General features: G+C 36.6%; 2 protein-coding genes across 2 annotated transcripts; one reads left to right on the top strand and one right to left on the bottom strand.

The window, feature by feature from the left end:
* Positions 1-158: 158 nt before the first annotated feature.
* Positions 159-769, top strand: LOC116811439 (uncharacterized protein CXorf51A-like). Its single transcript, XM_032756477.2, has 2 exons — positions 159-328; positions 522-769. Exons 1-2 carry the CDS (start codon positions 197-199, stop codon positions 681-683), a joined length of 294 nt encoding a protein of 97 aa, XP_032612368.1. The 5' UTR covers positions 159-196; the 3' UTR covers positions 684-769.
* Positions 770-8,310: 7,541 nt separating this feature from the next.
* On the bottom strand, positions 8,311-9,843 carry LOC116811440 (oxidative stress-induced growth inhibitor 2-like). The gene has a single exon (XM_032756478.2). The coding sequence runs from the start codon at positions 9,826-9,828 to the stop codon at positions 8,311-8,313; it is 1,518 nt and encodes a 505-aa protein (XP_032612369.1). The 5' UTR covers positions 9,829-9,843.
* Between the last annotated feature and the right edge of the window lie 3,439 nt (positions 9,844-13,282).

Below are 13,282 nucleotides of genomic sequence, written 5' to 3' on the forward strand. Positions count from 1 at the left end.
CCCTCCCCCCCCCCCACACACAGAGGTGACAAGAGTAGTGCTTTGTGATGTCTTAGTGTCCCTTAGCTCTCATTGGCTGGGAGAGTGCCTTGCTGACCAATCAAAGTTGAAGGGTGTGGCCCCTCATTGTGCTGGGAGAGATATACATAGGATACTCAGATCAGGAGCTCTGAGTAGACCACTGGGACACTTCAGTATGGCAAAGGTGACCAGTGAACCCCAGAAGCCTAATGAAGATGTGGACAAACACAGCCCATCAACCTCAAGTACCAAAGGGAGGAAGAAGGGGAAGACTCCCTGTCAACGAAGATCCAGAAGTGGCGTTAAGGTGAGATGATGATCCTGACCAAGCCCCTTCTCTTTGCCCCACTGATTCCACCACCCCAAGACTCCTATCCTTTCCTTGCCTCACTCAAACCCCCTCCTCAACTCACACCCTTCTCATGAAGCCTATTCCTATGCATTTCCCACCTTCTTTCCCAAAACTAATGCCCTCTGGCCTGACTGTGATCTCCCTACAGGGCCTAAAGACCACCATGAAGGCGAAAAGACCCCTTCGAGGGAGCTCGAGCAAAAAAGCCTGTGAAACTAACACCCCTGCAAGAAAACCTAAGAAAGCTAGAAGACCAAAAATGAAGAAAGAAGAGGCTGACAAAGACCAAAGAGAGACCTCAGCTCTGTGATGTCTCTAGAGGTCTGCCACTGAAAAGTCAGTGAATTCTACACCAACAGGTTAAAACCATGAAAATAAAATCAACCTGAATCAAAAGGATATGTCCCTGTGACTTCTCTGATGGTGGGGAAGGAAGGAGTGACGGGAAGAGCGAGGTGTGTGTGAGAAGGCAGGGAGGTGGCTTCTGTGGGGTTTGAGGCCAGGCCAACAGGTCCACAGCTGGAAACTGGGGGATAAGGACTGGCTCAGGACTAAGCACTGAAGATAAATTTCCTGAACACTTTAATACACAAAGAGTTAAAGGGGTTGGTGTTTCTATCTGTGTGTGTTTTGGTGGGGAAAGAGGGACCTGACTTCAGTGTATTGATTGTCAGAATCTGTATGGTGTGAAGTGTGTGGGTGGCAGTACTATCCCCAAAAACAGACATAGAAATAACCTGCAGGCCATCTACCTCATAATGGTAAGTATGAGGTACACCCCACACTATGATATAAGCAACTAAATGCCCTTCAAAGGGCCAAATATCTCTGAAAGTTACCAGCAGCACCTGAAATAATGGTTACTAGATGCCACAAATCCAACACTGACTAGCCCACCTTCTTAAAAAACTTAGGGAGGAGCAGGGCAATGGGAGTGGTCTACCTCTAGTGCAGGCAGTGAATGAGAGCATTGTCTACAGAGAATTTTAAAACAAGATAGCTCTCTCTCTCTCTCTCCATCTTTTATTTTTATTTTTCCAAAGTTGTTTTTATCCCTAAAGAGAATATCATTTTTCAGCAGCTTTACTGAAGTGTAATTGACATATGACAAACTGCACATGCTTAAAAAGTATACAGTTTGATGAGTTTTGTCACATCTGCACTTGTTAAACCATCACAACTATAAGAGTGAACATACCCATGACCCCCTAAAGTTTTCTCATGCCCTTTGGCAATTCTTCCCTGCCCCTACCTTTACCATCATTCTAAAAAAAAACCCACTAATTTGCTTTCTGTCACTACCTGTTTCTATTTTCTGGAGGTTTATAAGAATGGAATCATAAGATATGTACTCTTTTTTTTCCAGTCCAGCTTCTTAGAACAACTATCTTTCCTTCCCAAAAATATTTTGTTTTGTTGGTCTACTTTTTAAAAGATTGCTGTGGTCAATACATTTTAATCATGTGTCTATGGGAATGGTCTAAAAACAGCACAATTTCTCATTATATTTTAATGAATACTTATTGTATTCTACAAGGAAATTAATGCAGATAATTTCCTGTTATACCATTGGCCTCAGATATCACCTGACACAGTTGTTGCTGTTTCTTTCTAAAGCAAGCTCCTAAGGATGTGGTATTTCTTGCAGTGCACTTTAGGCCATAATCCATGGTCCTGTATGACACACATACACCAGCATTTAGACAATATTTCTAAAACAATAATAGTACAGTGATTGATTTTAAAATAAAGGAATAAATAATCTGAGTTTTTCATGTGCTGTCATTCCATGTGATGACTTCTTTGGATGATGCCTTAGTTAATAAAACAAAGTATGAATGGCAAGGTATAAATGTTTGTTTGAGAAGTTCAAATCTTCATTTAAACAAAAAATACTTTGTAAATTTGAACTATATCTTTAAAAGTAAAATTTATTCTTCTTTAATTGTTTAATAGTTATTTTAAAACTACAGACCAATTCAAGGAAATTGAATGTTACATATTTGGATAACTTATTAATTGACTAATTTGTCCCTTTTGCATAACTTTTGGTTTTCTTAAAATACCATTTTATATTTTACTTTTACTAACACATATATACATATATATAATGCTCACTAGAAACACACCATATATCTTTATTAATCCTTATTATTTCTTGTTTTAATTTATGGTTATTACTGAAAATGTGTTCTACTGTTCTACTGAGGAGGGGGCATTAAAAAGCATTCCTCATTTGGTTTTAAATACACTAATTAGGTCAAAGGTAGAAGACTTTTTTTCTTCAAATACTTCACACTTTGGTCCTAGTGTCCAGCATCTTTTGGTTTTGTTTTAAACAGCTTTATTGAGATATAATTGACTATAATATACAATTAATTAGAGTTGGCACATATACACCTGTGAAACCATCGCCACAATTCAAATAAGAACATTATCCATCACCACATCAGGTGTTTTCTCTTTTTTTTTTTTTTTTTGCCCCCCTTGTGTTTTTTCCTCCCACTTCTTCCCAATTCCCAATCACTGATCTGCCTTCTGCCTCTACCGGTTAGTTTACAATTCTAGAGTTGCATATTAATGGGATCAGATTATGTACTTAATTTTATCTAGCTTCTTCCATTCAGCATAATTTTGAGTGTCATCAATGATGTTGTTGCATACATCAGTATTATATTCTTTTTTATGTTATTTTTTATTATTTTTGTCGAGTATCAGCACTAAAACGATACTTCAAAGTAGCTTGAATTTTATTTTTTCATGATAGTTGTAGATTTACAGGCAACTGTGAGAAATAGAGAGATGCCTTATACCGTTCACCCAGATTCTCCTGATGGTAATGTCTGCTATAAACATAGTACAGTATCACATTAATAGATCAACATCAATAAAAGATGAAGTAAACAATGTTACTAAAAAGATACATTACTCCCATATTCTCAATTAGATGTTCCCTCCAGACATCTGCACACTGGCCTGGGCCCTTGTAGAACCTAGCTTCAGTATTAAGTTCTGTTGTTTGAGAGGACTTACCACTCTCATTTCCCTCATGCTTATTTAAATAGTATAGCCATGAATTATGCAGCTCAGAAGTATGTTGGCACATATGATTCCAGAAGCTTGTGTAAAAGGGATATGGCCGATGGAATGATTAATTTTCAGAGTACTATTCTGTCTCCTCAAGTACTACTAATGGGCCAGAGCCTGGGTGAGGAGAGATGGCAAGAACCTTTCTAGTGATGTCAGTTTGAAGTGATTGGCTAGGCATTTCTTCATTATCAATTATGATTGCTATTCTTTTTCTGATTGTCCAAGGAGTGGATAAGCCAGAGACTATTGATGTGCTGCTGAACACAGAAAAAATTCCCCAGAAACCAGTACAGGGTGGCTGTAAAATTTCCTCTAGGCTTTTATGATTATAAATTTGAAAATATCAGGTGAATCTATGACAAGGAGCTTCAGAATTTAATGTTCTTTACCTACAACTACAGGCTAATCATATTGTTAACATTCACATGTTGTATAGTATGCTACGAGGAAGGAACTCTGTTGTAATACTCTGTCAGACAGATATAACAAAGAAATCCAGGATAAAGTTATTTACCGGAAACAAAGTTCAGGGTATGTGGGAGGTAGTTTTAAATAAAGTTTGGAGGTAGTATGGTTGTTGTGATAAATTATCAATATAATGCTTGATTGTATATATTATAAAACCAAAGATGGACAAAGTGATAGAATGGAGAAATTTTAATCTTTCTGTCATAAAGCAGACCAAAACCTTTGTACAAGGAGGGAAAATGCGTACATATAAGCCCCTGATGGAACATCCTAATGCCAAAGATTCAAATCCCAGATCCAGCATTTTGTAAGTAGGGGACATATAGAGCACCCATATTTATTTCAAAAGAAAGAAACAAAAGCCAAAATGGATTGTAATAACACACAAGAGAAAAAAATACCATTTAGAGAAACCAACAAAGTGGATCTGTGTTAATACTAAAATTAAAAACATGATTTAACTGTAGAAAAATCGCTGAGATTTAGGAGGCAACAAGGCTAGTGGTTGGTGGGTAGGAGGAAGAAAATACTACACACACACACACGCATACACACACACACAGAGTAAATATTGAAAATACTATGTATGTGTAGTATATAGTATATATATAGAAATATGTGTAGTATATAGTATATATATAGAAATATATGTAGTATAGAGTACATATGGTATATATATATGAAAATATATACTATATATAGAAAATACTATACATATGTGTGTGCATATATATATATACATATATATATGTGATCAACCACTAAAAAAAAGACAACGAGGTACTTTTAAGAAAGCTGTTGCTCAAACAGGAAAGATTTTGTCCTGTCAATCCTATCCAAAACGTTTAAGAGAAAGAAAAATTAAATAAAATAAAAATGTATTTATGTGAACCTGGAAACCTGTGCTTTGTGGTCAAGTTAATTAAAACCTGACCCTGCAAACATCAAAAAAGGAAAGAAAATGGGCAGCAGGCATGAATACACATTTCAATGAAGGGGATACAAAAATAGACAATTGGCACATAAAAAGATGTTCAGCAATAACAACCATCGGGGAAATACAGATGTAAACACCAATGTGATCATGTGCATTATAATAATCCATAAATACATTACAAATTGACACAATGATAACAACAAATGCTGTTGAGAATGCAGAGAAATTGTAGCACTCTTAGATTGCTGGTGGGCTTGTCAAATCGTACTCCCAACAGGAAAGGTGTATGACAGTTTCTTACAAAACTTAACATGCCATCACCATGTGATCCAGCAATTTTCTTCTTGAGCACTTATTCCAAAAAGAAAGAAAATGTAACTTCATAGAAAAACCTATACAGGAATGACTATATCAGTTGTATTGTATTAATAATAATCTAAAGTTGGAAACAACTATTCTCCAATAAATTAATATTTAAACAAACTGTGGTACATCTATAGCACAGAATATTACTTACCAATAAAACAAACAAACAAATAAACAAAAATAACTATGATGCACACAGCAACTTGATAGACGAGCCTATTCAGTGAGTTTTTTTTTTTTCTAATTTCGGTTACTGTATTTTTCACTTCTATAATTTTCATTTGTTCTTTATAACATCTTTTTTGTGAGGTTCTTTAAAATTAGTAGTTGCTCATTGAAGTGTTTTTGTGATGGCTGATTTAAAGTTGTTGTCAGTCAGCCTCAACATGTGATTCATGTTATGTTGGCCCCTGTTGATTTTGTGCATGTTCAATTATTGGATGGGCCCTACCAACACCACTCTGACCAAATCTGAATGCTGACTCCCACTGTCTTATTAAAGACACATGGAGGAAAGGCTCAGCTCTCTGCTCAGCCTTGCTGATATCATCTCAGTGAAAGCGGGTCACTAACACATACCACCACCTTGCCTCCAAATAGGAATGTAAGTTCAGCACCCTGATGTGTCCTTCTGTCCCCAAGAAGGAGATAAGTAAAGGGCTGACTCTCACTGCTTTGTTGAAATCAGTTCCAGTCTCAGGTAAATGAATATTTAAACAAACTGTGGTACATCTATACCACAGAATATTACCTACCAATAATTTTTGGTTCTGGAAGCTAAACACCCTAGTGAATACAGCTGACGCCAAAGGAGGGGAAGGAAGAAAGCAGAGTGCTAATAAACCCCATCTTTTAACACCCCATTCTGCCTCACTGATATCAGGCAGGTATAGCAGTTCAGCTCCCCAGTGGGTTCCGCTAACACCAGGGATGATTAGAAAGCGAACAAGACAACTGTTTTGTTCAGTCTCATTGATGTCTGGTGGGAGTAGAAGCTCAGCTCTCCACTAGTCCCCACTAACAAAAATGAGTGGTGGTGAAGTATAATGGTGAATAATTACACTGCCTTGCACAGCTTCATGAAGTCTGATTGCTACCATATGAGTTTAGAAGCTCATCTAGCCTCTGAGTACTATTGCCATTACACACACAACTCTGTTGTTGGGAGAATTGTAGTAGAACCCACCTCTACTGGCCAGGAGATGCAAGATCTACTGACCCTGAGTTTCAGGAACACTATCAAGACAAAGAAAAGTTACATCTTGATTTGGGATGTATACTGGGCCATTCTTGCATCGCTATGAAGAAATACCTGAGGGTGGGTAATTTATCTTAAAAAGAGATTTGATTGGTTCATGATTCTGCAGGCTGCACAGGAAGCATGGTGCTGACATCCGTTTGGCTTCTGGGAAGGCCTCAGGAAGCTTTTACTAATAATGCTAAAAGGTGAAGCAGGAGCAGGCACATCACATGGTGAAAGCAGGAGCAAGAGAGGAGGTGGGAGGTGCTCCATACTTTTAAACTATCGGGTCTCATGCAAACTCACTCACTGTCAAGAGGATAGCATCAAACCATGAGGAATCTGGCCCCACGATTCACAGGCTCCTACTTGGCCCCGCCCCCAACACTTGGGATGACATCCCAATATGATATTTGGGTGGAACAAATATCCAGACTATATTGGTGGGGTCCAGGTCTGGGTGCAAGATTAGCTGCCTTCTTGGCAATTTCACTGAAATTGTGTGTCTGGAAGAGAAGCTTTTTCTCTGGTGTTTGGTGGGAATAGGATGGGTGTTGCAAATTGTTTTCTGCTATGTTGGGCCATCCTTTTTCTGGTCTTTTGGTTAAGGAAAATAGGTTTTTCGTCAAGACTTTTCTTTTTGCCTGTGCCTGTTGCTGGTACCAGATTGGATAATTGCTGTAGTACTCTTTTAAGATATATGAAAGCTAATTAGAAAACTCATGGAAATAAGTGCCATGTAGTTCCTGAAGTCCCAAAGTCCCCTTTATATTCTGCCACATTCTTCCTTCCACATTTCAAAATCTTCCTATGCTTGTATGTTATGTACAGATATGTTTACCTTATTATCTTCTGGCCAGAACCTACTTCTTCCTTCCTATTCACTGCTAAATAGTATTCCACTGTAGGGATTTATCAGAATTTTTAAAAATCCAATCACTAATTGACAAACTTCAGTTTTTTCCTAAGCTTTGGAAATTACAATAAAAATAAAATAAACATTCTTGTACAGATTTTTGTGCATATTTACATTATTATTTCTCATCATCATCCAGTAGTGAGTTATATAATTCACAGCAAGTATATATTTAACTTTATAAGAAATGTTAAACTTTTTTCCTGAGTAGATGTAGCATTTCACAGTTCCATCAACCATGGTGCCCCACGTCTTCATCAGCATTTGGTAGAGTCAGTGATTTTTTGTTTGTTAGATTTTTATTTGTGTTCATTGGTTTCTTTTTAAGCATTCTAAAATATTACTGAACATGATTTTTATATTTTCTATTTTTGTACCTTTTTGCTTTATGGCTCATATCATGGTTTATCTTTGTGAATGTTACCTGTGTACTTAAAGAGAATGCATAGTCTGGTGCTATTGTGTAGCTTGATCTACAAATGCCAAATAGGTTAGATCCATTGACGAGGTTGTTAAGTCTTGTATATCCTTACTTACGTGCTTCCTACTTGTTTTTATCAGTAACTGAGGGAAGAGTCTTGAGATCTTCAACTATCATTGTGGATTTGTCTATTTCTTCTTCAATTATCCGTTTTTCATTCATGTATTTCTTTTTCGGAAGAAAATAACGTTTTAGTTAAAGGAAAGCTTAAGATACACCAAGTTGGCAGTGTTTCCATTTGTCTGACAGTGACACCTTTGAAACATTACAATATAAATCAGGATACCAAATTCTAGTAACTTTTAAAAATGAAATTACTATAGTTTGAGGCTCTCCTTCAGTTAACTCAAGTCCAGAAAATTCAAGCCAGTACACTGCAAAACCACTATTAAAAATCTTTAACCGCAAACTGTCCATTTTAATTACTTGTAAACTTGCTTTAAGCTATCCCATCTCCTCCTCCTCTTTCAACAAACAAATGCTGCTTTTTCTTCTGTCTTGTAGCTAAACAGCGTGTAACACCCAGTGCCCCTCCCTTTAAAAATCGAACAAAACTGTCTCCAACCAAAGGACCCAATGCAAAAAGGTTGGCTTCTTTAATACACTCATAGGTATATGTATCTATTTCCACAGGATTACCCTTACATGTGATTGGCTGGCTTGACTTACGGCCTAGGTAACACCCTTGATCCTTCAGAAAAGACAGATTAGGATGAGAACCTATCAATACTACTGCTGCAGACAGCTTAAATATTTTCTTCAATCCAGAAACGCTTTGGAGAACACATTTCATGTCCAGCTTAAAGGAAAGCACATGGTGCTGAGGAAAGCTGGTATAATCAGATGAAAGATTTGAGTCTACAGAATATGACTGAGTACACATCATATGATAGACTTTATGATATTCAGGATACAGCTTTTTGGGAAGCTGTTTGAAAATTAAGCTTGGATCAGTTACTTGTCTGCGAAACACATGAATCACAGGGATATTACTGTTGTAAGCACACAGTACTGCATCAGCGGCAGTAAGCCCAGAACCTACAATTAACACTGGATCCACTTTGCCACACAAATTTCCTCTGTTTATAGCAGCTCCAAATTCAGGCACTGAATGAAACACGAAAGGAAAATCTTCCCCTTCAATTTCCAGATGGGCAGGAGAATCCAACGTTCCAGTTGCCAGTGCTGCATTCTCAGCAAAGAGGCAGAAGAGAACATGAGAACCATCAGCTATTTGCTGATAACCCTTAATTTCCCAGTTTCTCTTGATAAGGTTTGACTTCTCTATCTGCAAGTGCTTTGTTGAAATATCTCTGTCTTGACTGTCATCATCTTGATCTCTGTAGAGTCTTGATACGGAAGTTATGTAAGTATTCTCTCTGAAATTCTTCTGAAGACCCATGACTTTTAAATAATGTTTATAGTAGTGAGCTATTTCCTCTGGCATGACTCGATCCCCTTTTAGGTTCCTTCGTTTACTTGATACCCAGTCCTTAAATTTAAGTCCAGATAGTTTCATCCAACTTCCAAAGCTGATTGTCAACATGGAGCCTTCCATACTATGCCAAGCCCCACTAGGTGGACCTTTACCAAGAACTAAGTGAGGGATATAATGATGTTGCTCTAATTTCCAATGCAAAACAGATGGATAATCATACCCAAAGTCAGCATCTGGATGAAGAAGTGTGTCGAAAAGTATTGCAACTGGATTGGATGATCGGCCCTCAAGGCCCTCAGACAAGTATTCTAAGTCCTGATCAACAATGGAAAGATGTCTTGCTTCTTCTAATTTACTATTTAAGATTGCATTTGGGTGTATTGCTTCTGATGATAAATATGGTCTGTAGCCTGATAACATATAAGAAAGGCATATTCCTGAGGGTCCATTTCCTATTATTACCACAGGAAAAGTCACTGATGAATCTTCCAGTAAAGAAGATTCTTCAACTAATGGCATCGCTTTAACTTTTCCCCCCAATTATCATCAAAGTATTGCACTAAGGAATTAAAAATCTCTCCTTCACTTTCAGTGTCACTACAGTTTCTGAAATGACCGGCCAGGGAGCAGCTGCAGCACCACACGTGTTGGTAGGTGCCTAATGTTTAAGATCATTATGTTTTCTGGGTAAACCGATGTTTTTTGTTCATATGTAATATCCATGTTTCTCCCTAGTATTATTCTTTTTTTACAAAAAATCTACTTCATCTTATATTAATGTGGCCAAACCAGTTATTTTTTAACTTGAGGTTTTATGGTAAATATGTTTCCATCTTTTAAATTTTAAACTATCTACATCTTTATATTTAAAAGAACATTCTTCCATATAACCTTTAGTTATGTCTTATTCTGTGTCCTATCTGGAAACTTCTTTCATTTAAATTGGGATATTTGAACAGACACTTCTCAAAAGAAGACATTCATGCAGCCAAAAAACACATGAAAAAAATGCTCATCATCACTGGCCATCAGACAAATGCAACTCAAAACCACAATGAGATACCATCTCACACCAGTTAGAATGGCCATCATTAAAAAGTCAGGAAACAACAGGTGCTGGAGAGGATGTGGAGAAATAGGAACACTTTTACATTGTTGGTGGGGCTGTAAACTAGTTCAACCATTGTGGAAGTCAGTGTGGCGATTCCTCAGGGATCTAGAACTAGAAATACCATTTGACCCAGCCATCCCATTACTGGGTATATACCCAAAGGACTATAAATCATGCTGCTATAAAGACACATGCACACATATGTTTATTGTGGCACTATTCACAATAGCAAAGACTTGGAACCAACCCAAATGTCCAACAACGATAGACTGGATTAAGAAAATGTGGCACATATACACCATGGAATACTATGCAGCCATAAAAAATGATGAGTTCATGTCCTTTGTAGGGACATGGATGAAACTGGAAACCATCATTCTCAGTAAACTATCGCAAGGACAAAAAACCAAACACCGCATGTTCTCACTCATAGGTGGGAATTGAACAATGAGAACTCATGGACACAGGAAGGGGAACACAAAAAATGGCACATGGATAATATAAAAAACACTGTCACTAAAACTAAATATAAAAAAAAAAAAAAAAATTATGTAATCCAGTTATTGATATAGTTGAATATACCTCTGCGAACTTACTAATTGTTTTCTACTTGTTCCATTTGTTACTTATTTTATATTACCATTTCTGCAGATACTAAATGAATTTTCTTTATGATTCTGCTTTAACTACACGATTAGGTCATTTTTTATACCTATGTTTTCAGTCATTTTTCTAAGTTTTACTATGCACACAATTAACATATCACAGTGTATATTCAAATGTTATTCTACTTCATATGTATTAATGTTACTCTACTTCATATGTATTAATAGCAAGAAAGACACCACGTAGATCCAGTTTTTACCTGTTATTGTTTGTGCTATTACTTATTTGTTTTATTTGTACAGCACAATATATTGTTACTACTGTTACTTTAAAAATTCAGTTACTTTTAGTAAAGTCAAATATAAGAAATAATGTTTTATATAATGATGTTTTTATCTTCTCTGGAGCTTTTCATTTCTTTGTGTAGATTCAAATTCCTGCTTGATATCATGCCCCTTCTGCTTTCAGAACTTCCTTTATCATTGCTTGTAGTGCATCTCTCCTGATAGAAAATCTCTCAGCGGTTTTTCTAAAAGTATATTTGATTTCATCTTCCTTATTAAAAATGTTCAGTAAGCATAGAATTCTAGATTGACAGTTTTATTGTATTTATACATCAAAAATGACTCTTTCTTTCTTTCTTTTTTTCATTGTTTCTGGGGAGAAGTCTGTAACAATTCTCATATTTTTTACTCTGAGTGTAATTTGATTTTTCTCTTTGGTTTGTAGCAGACAGAGAGAAAGAGATGGGAAATGAGAGAAAAAGAAACAGAGAGATGGAGTTATGTATCCTGCTTGCATTTGTGGATTGAATGTCTGCCTTTATTTCTGGAAAATTCTTGACCATTGTGTCTTTAAATATTTCATTTGCATTGTTCCTTTTTTCTTTTCCTGGAATTACAACTACACTTATAACGTGTATGTTAGATTTTTTTAGATCACTTCAGAGCTCTTGGATATTCATTTCTCCTCCCTTTTTACATGCTTTTTAAAATATTTACATGCAGGTTGGATAATTTATATTCATCTATTTGATGTTCCACGATTATTTCTTTGGCTATGTAATGTCAGCTTATAAACCTCTCATAATAATTCCTTATCGCTGATATTATGCTCTTTTTTCTCTAGAATTTCTATTTGTGTCTTTCTCATAATTTCCATGTTTCTGCTGAAATTCTCTAGGTGTTTATGCATGTTGTCTCCATTTTCTATTAGATTATCATATTCATATTGGTTATTTTAAAATCTTTGCTTCTATTGACATCTGTATCTCTGAATTTGATTATATTGGTTTTTCCCTTCAAAATGGGATGTTTTTTCTTGTTTTTTCTGTCTTGTAATTTTTTAGTTGAAAGCCAAACATCTTCATATGTAGAATAAGAAAGACCAAGGCGAATAGCATTTATATCTGGAAATTTATATGTCCTTTTCGGGAAATTCATGTGAGGAACTGAATTAATCTAGTCAGGACTTAGGTTGAGGTTTTATGTTTTATTTTTGCTATGGTTACCTTGTGGGTATTCACTGGCAACATCCTCTATCATTAGCTTGTCTTGAGATTGAGTGCTAGGAGTTTCTGTAGAGGTTTTCTCAGAAGTTTGTGCTCTATCCTTGGCTTTCTGATGTCTCTATATGTCTTCTGTATACAGGGAGTCTCTCTGCATAATTTTGCCAGTAAACTAGTGGTAGACTGCTCTTGCTGGTTATTTATGCTTGATAGTTTAGGGATCTGGAGAGAGAGTTCTCTATTGTTCTTGTTCAAACTCAGTCTCAGTTAAGCCCTGTGAACCTGGTCTTCAGAGGTGTGTTTCCCAGTTTTCCAAGCCATATGCCTTATGGCAGCCAAACCTGAATCTTGTATTATGAGTTTTGTGTGGGAGATAAATTTCACTCCACCTTTCAGCAGCAGGAGACTTCTAATGGGATTGATAAGTAATCCTGGGCCCTGTATTATTACCTACCCTTCCTCTAGACATGAAGAGTTTTACTTTTCCTCTGCCCTTCCTCTAGTATCAATCTGTCTTTACCTGTGCCCTGAGGATGACACCGTTTATTGCCCTTTCACCAGCAGGTTAAGTACTTTGAAAAAAGATTCAAGCAGTGGTTGGTGCAGGGCTTCGTACCTTTCTAGTAGTGGCATCTGATCCCTTGTTGTATGCTTGCATCAACACGGGAGGTTCTCTCTGGTCCCCTGCCCTGCCTCCAATCTTTCTCTTGAGAAAATATTGGAGATCCAAGAAAAAAAAAAAAAAAAAA

This window comes from Hylobates moloch, unplaced genomic scaffold (assembly GCF_009828535.3).
Source record: "Hylobates moloch isolate HMO894 unplaced genomic scaffold, HMol_V3 SCAFFOLD_7, whole genome shotgun sequence".
Lineage (NCBI taxonomy): Eukaryota > Metazoa > Chordata > Mammalia > Primates > Hylobatidae > Hylobates > Hylobates moloch.

Excerpts from the sequence above, each read along its gene's own strand:
- LOC116811439 (XM_032756477.2), top strand. The coding sequence starts at position 197 with ATGGCAAAGGTGACCAGTGAACCCCAGAAGCCTAATGAAGATGTGGAC. Across the intron at positions 329-521 it reads GATCCAGAAGTGGCGTTAAG|GGCCTAAAGACCACCATGAA; the intron begins GTGAGATGATGA and ends ATCTCCCTACAG.
- LOC116811440 (XM_032756478.2), bottom strand. The coding sequence starts at position 9,828 with ATGCCATTAGTTGAAGAATCTTCTTTACTGGAAGATTCATCAGTGACT.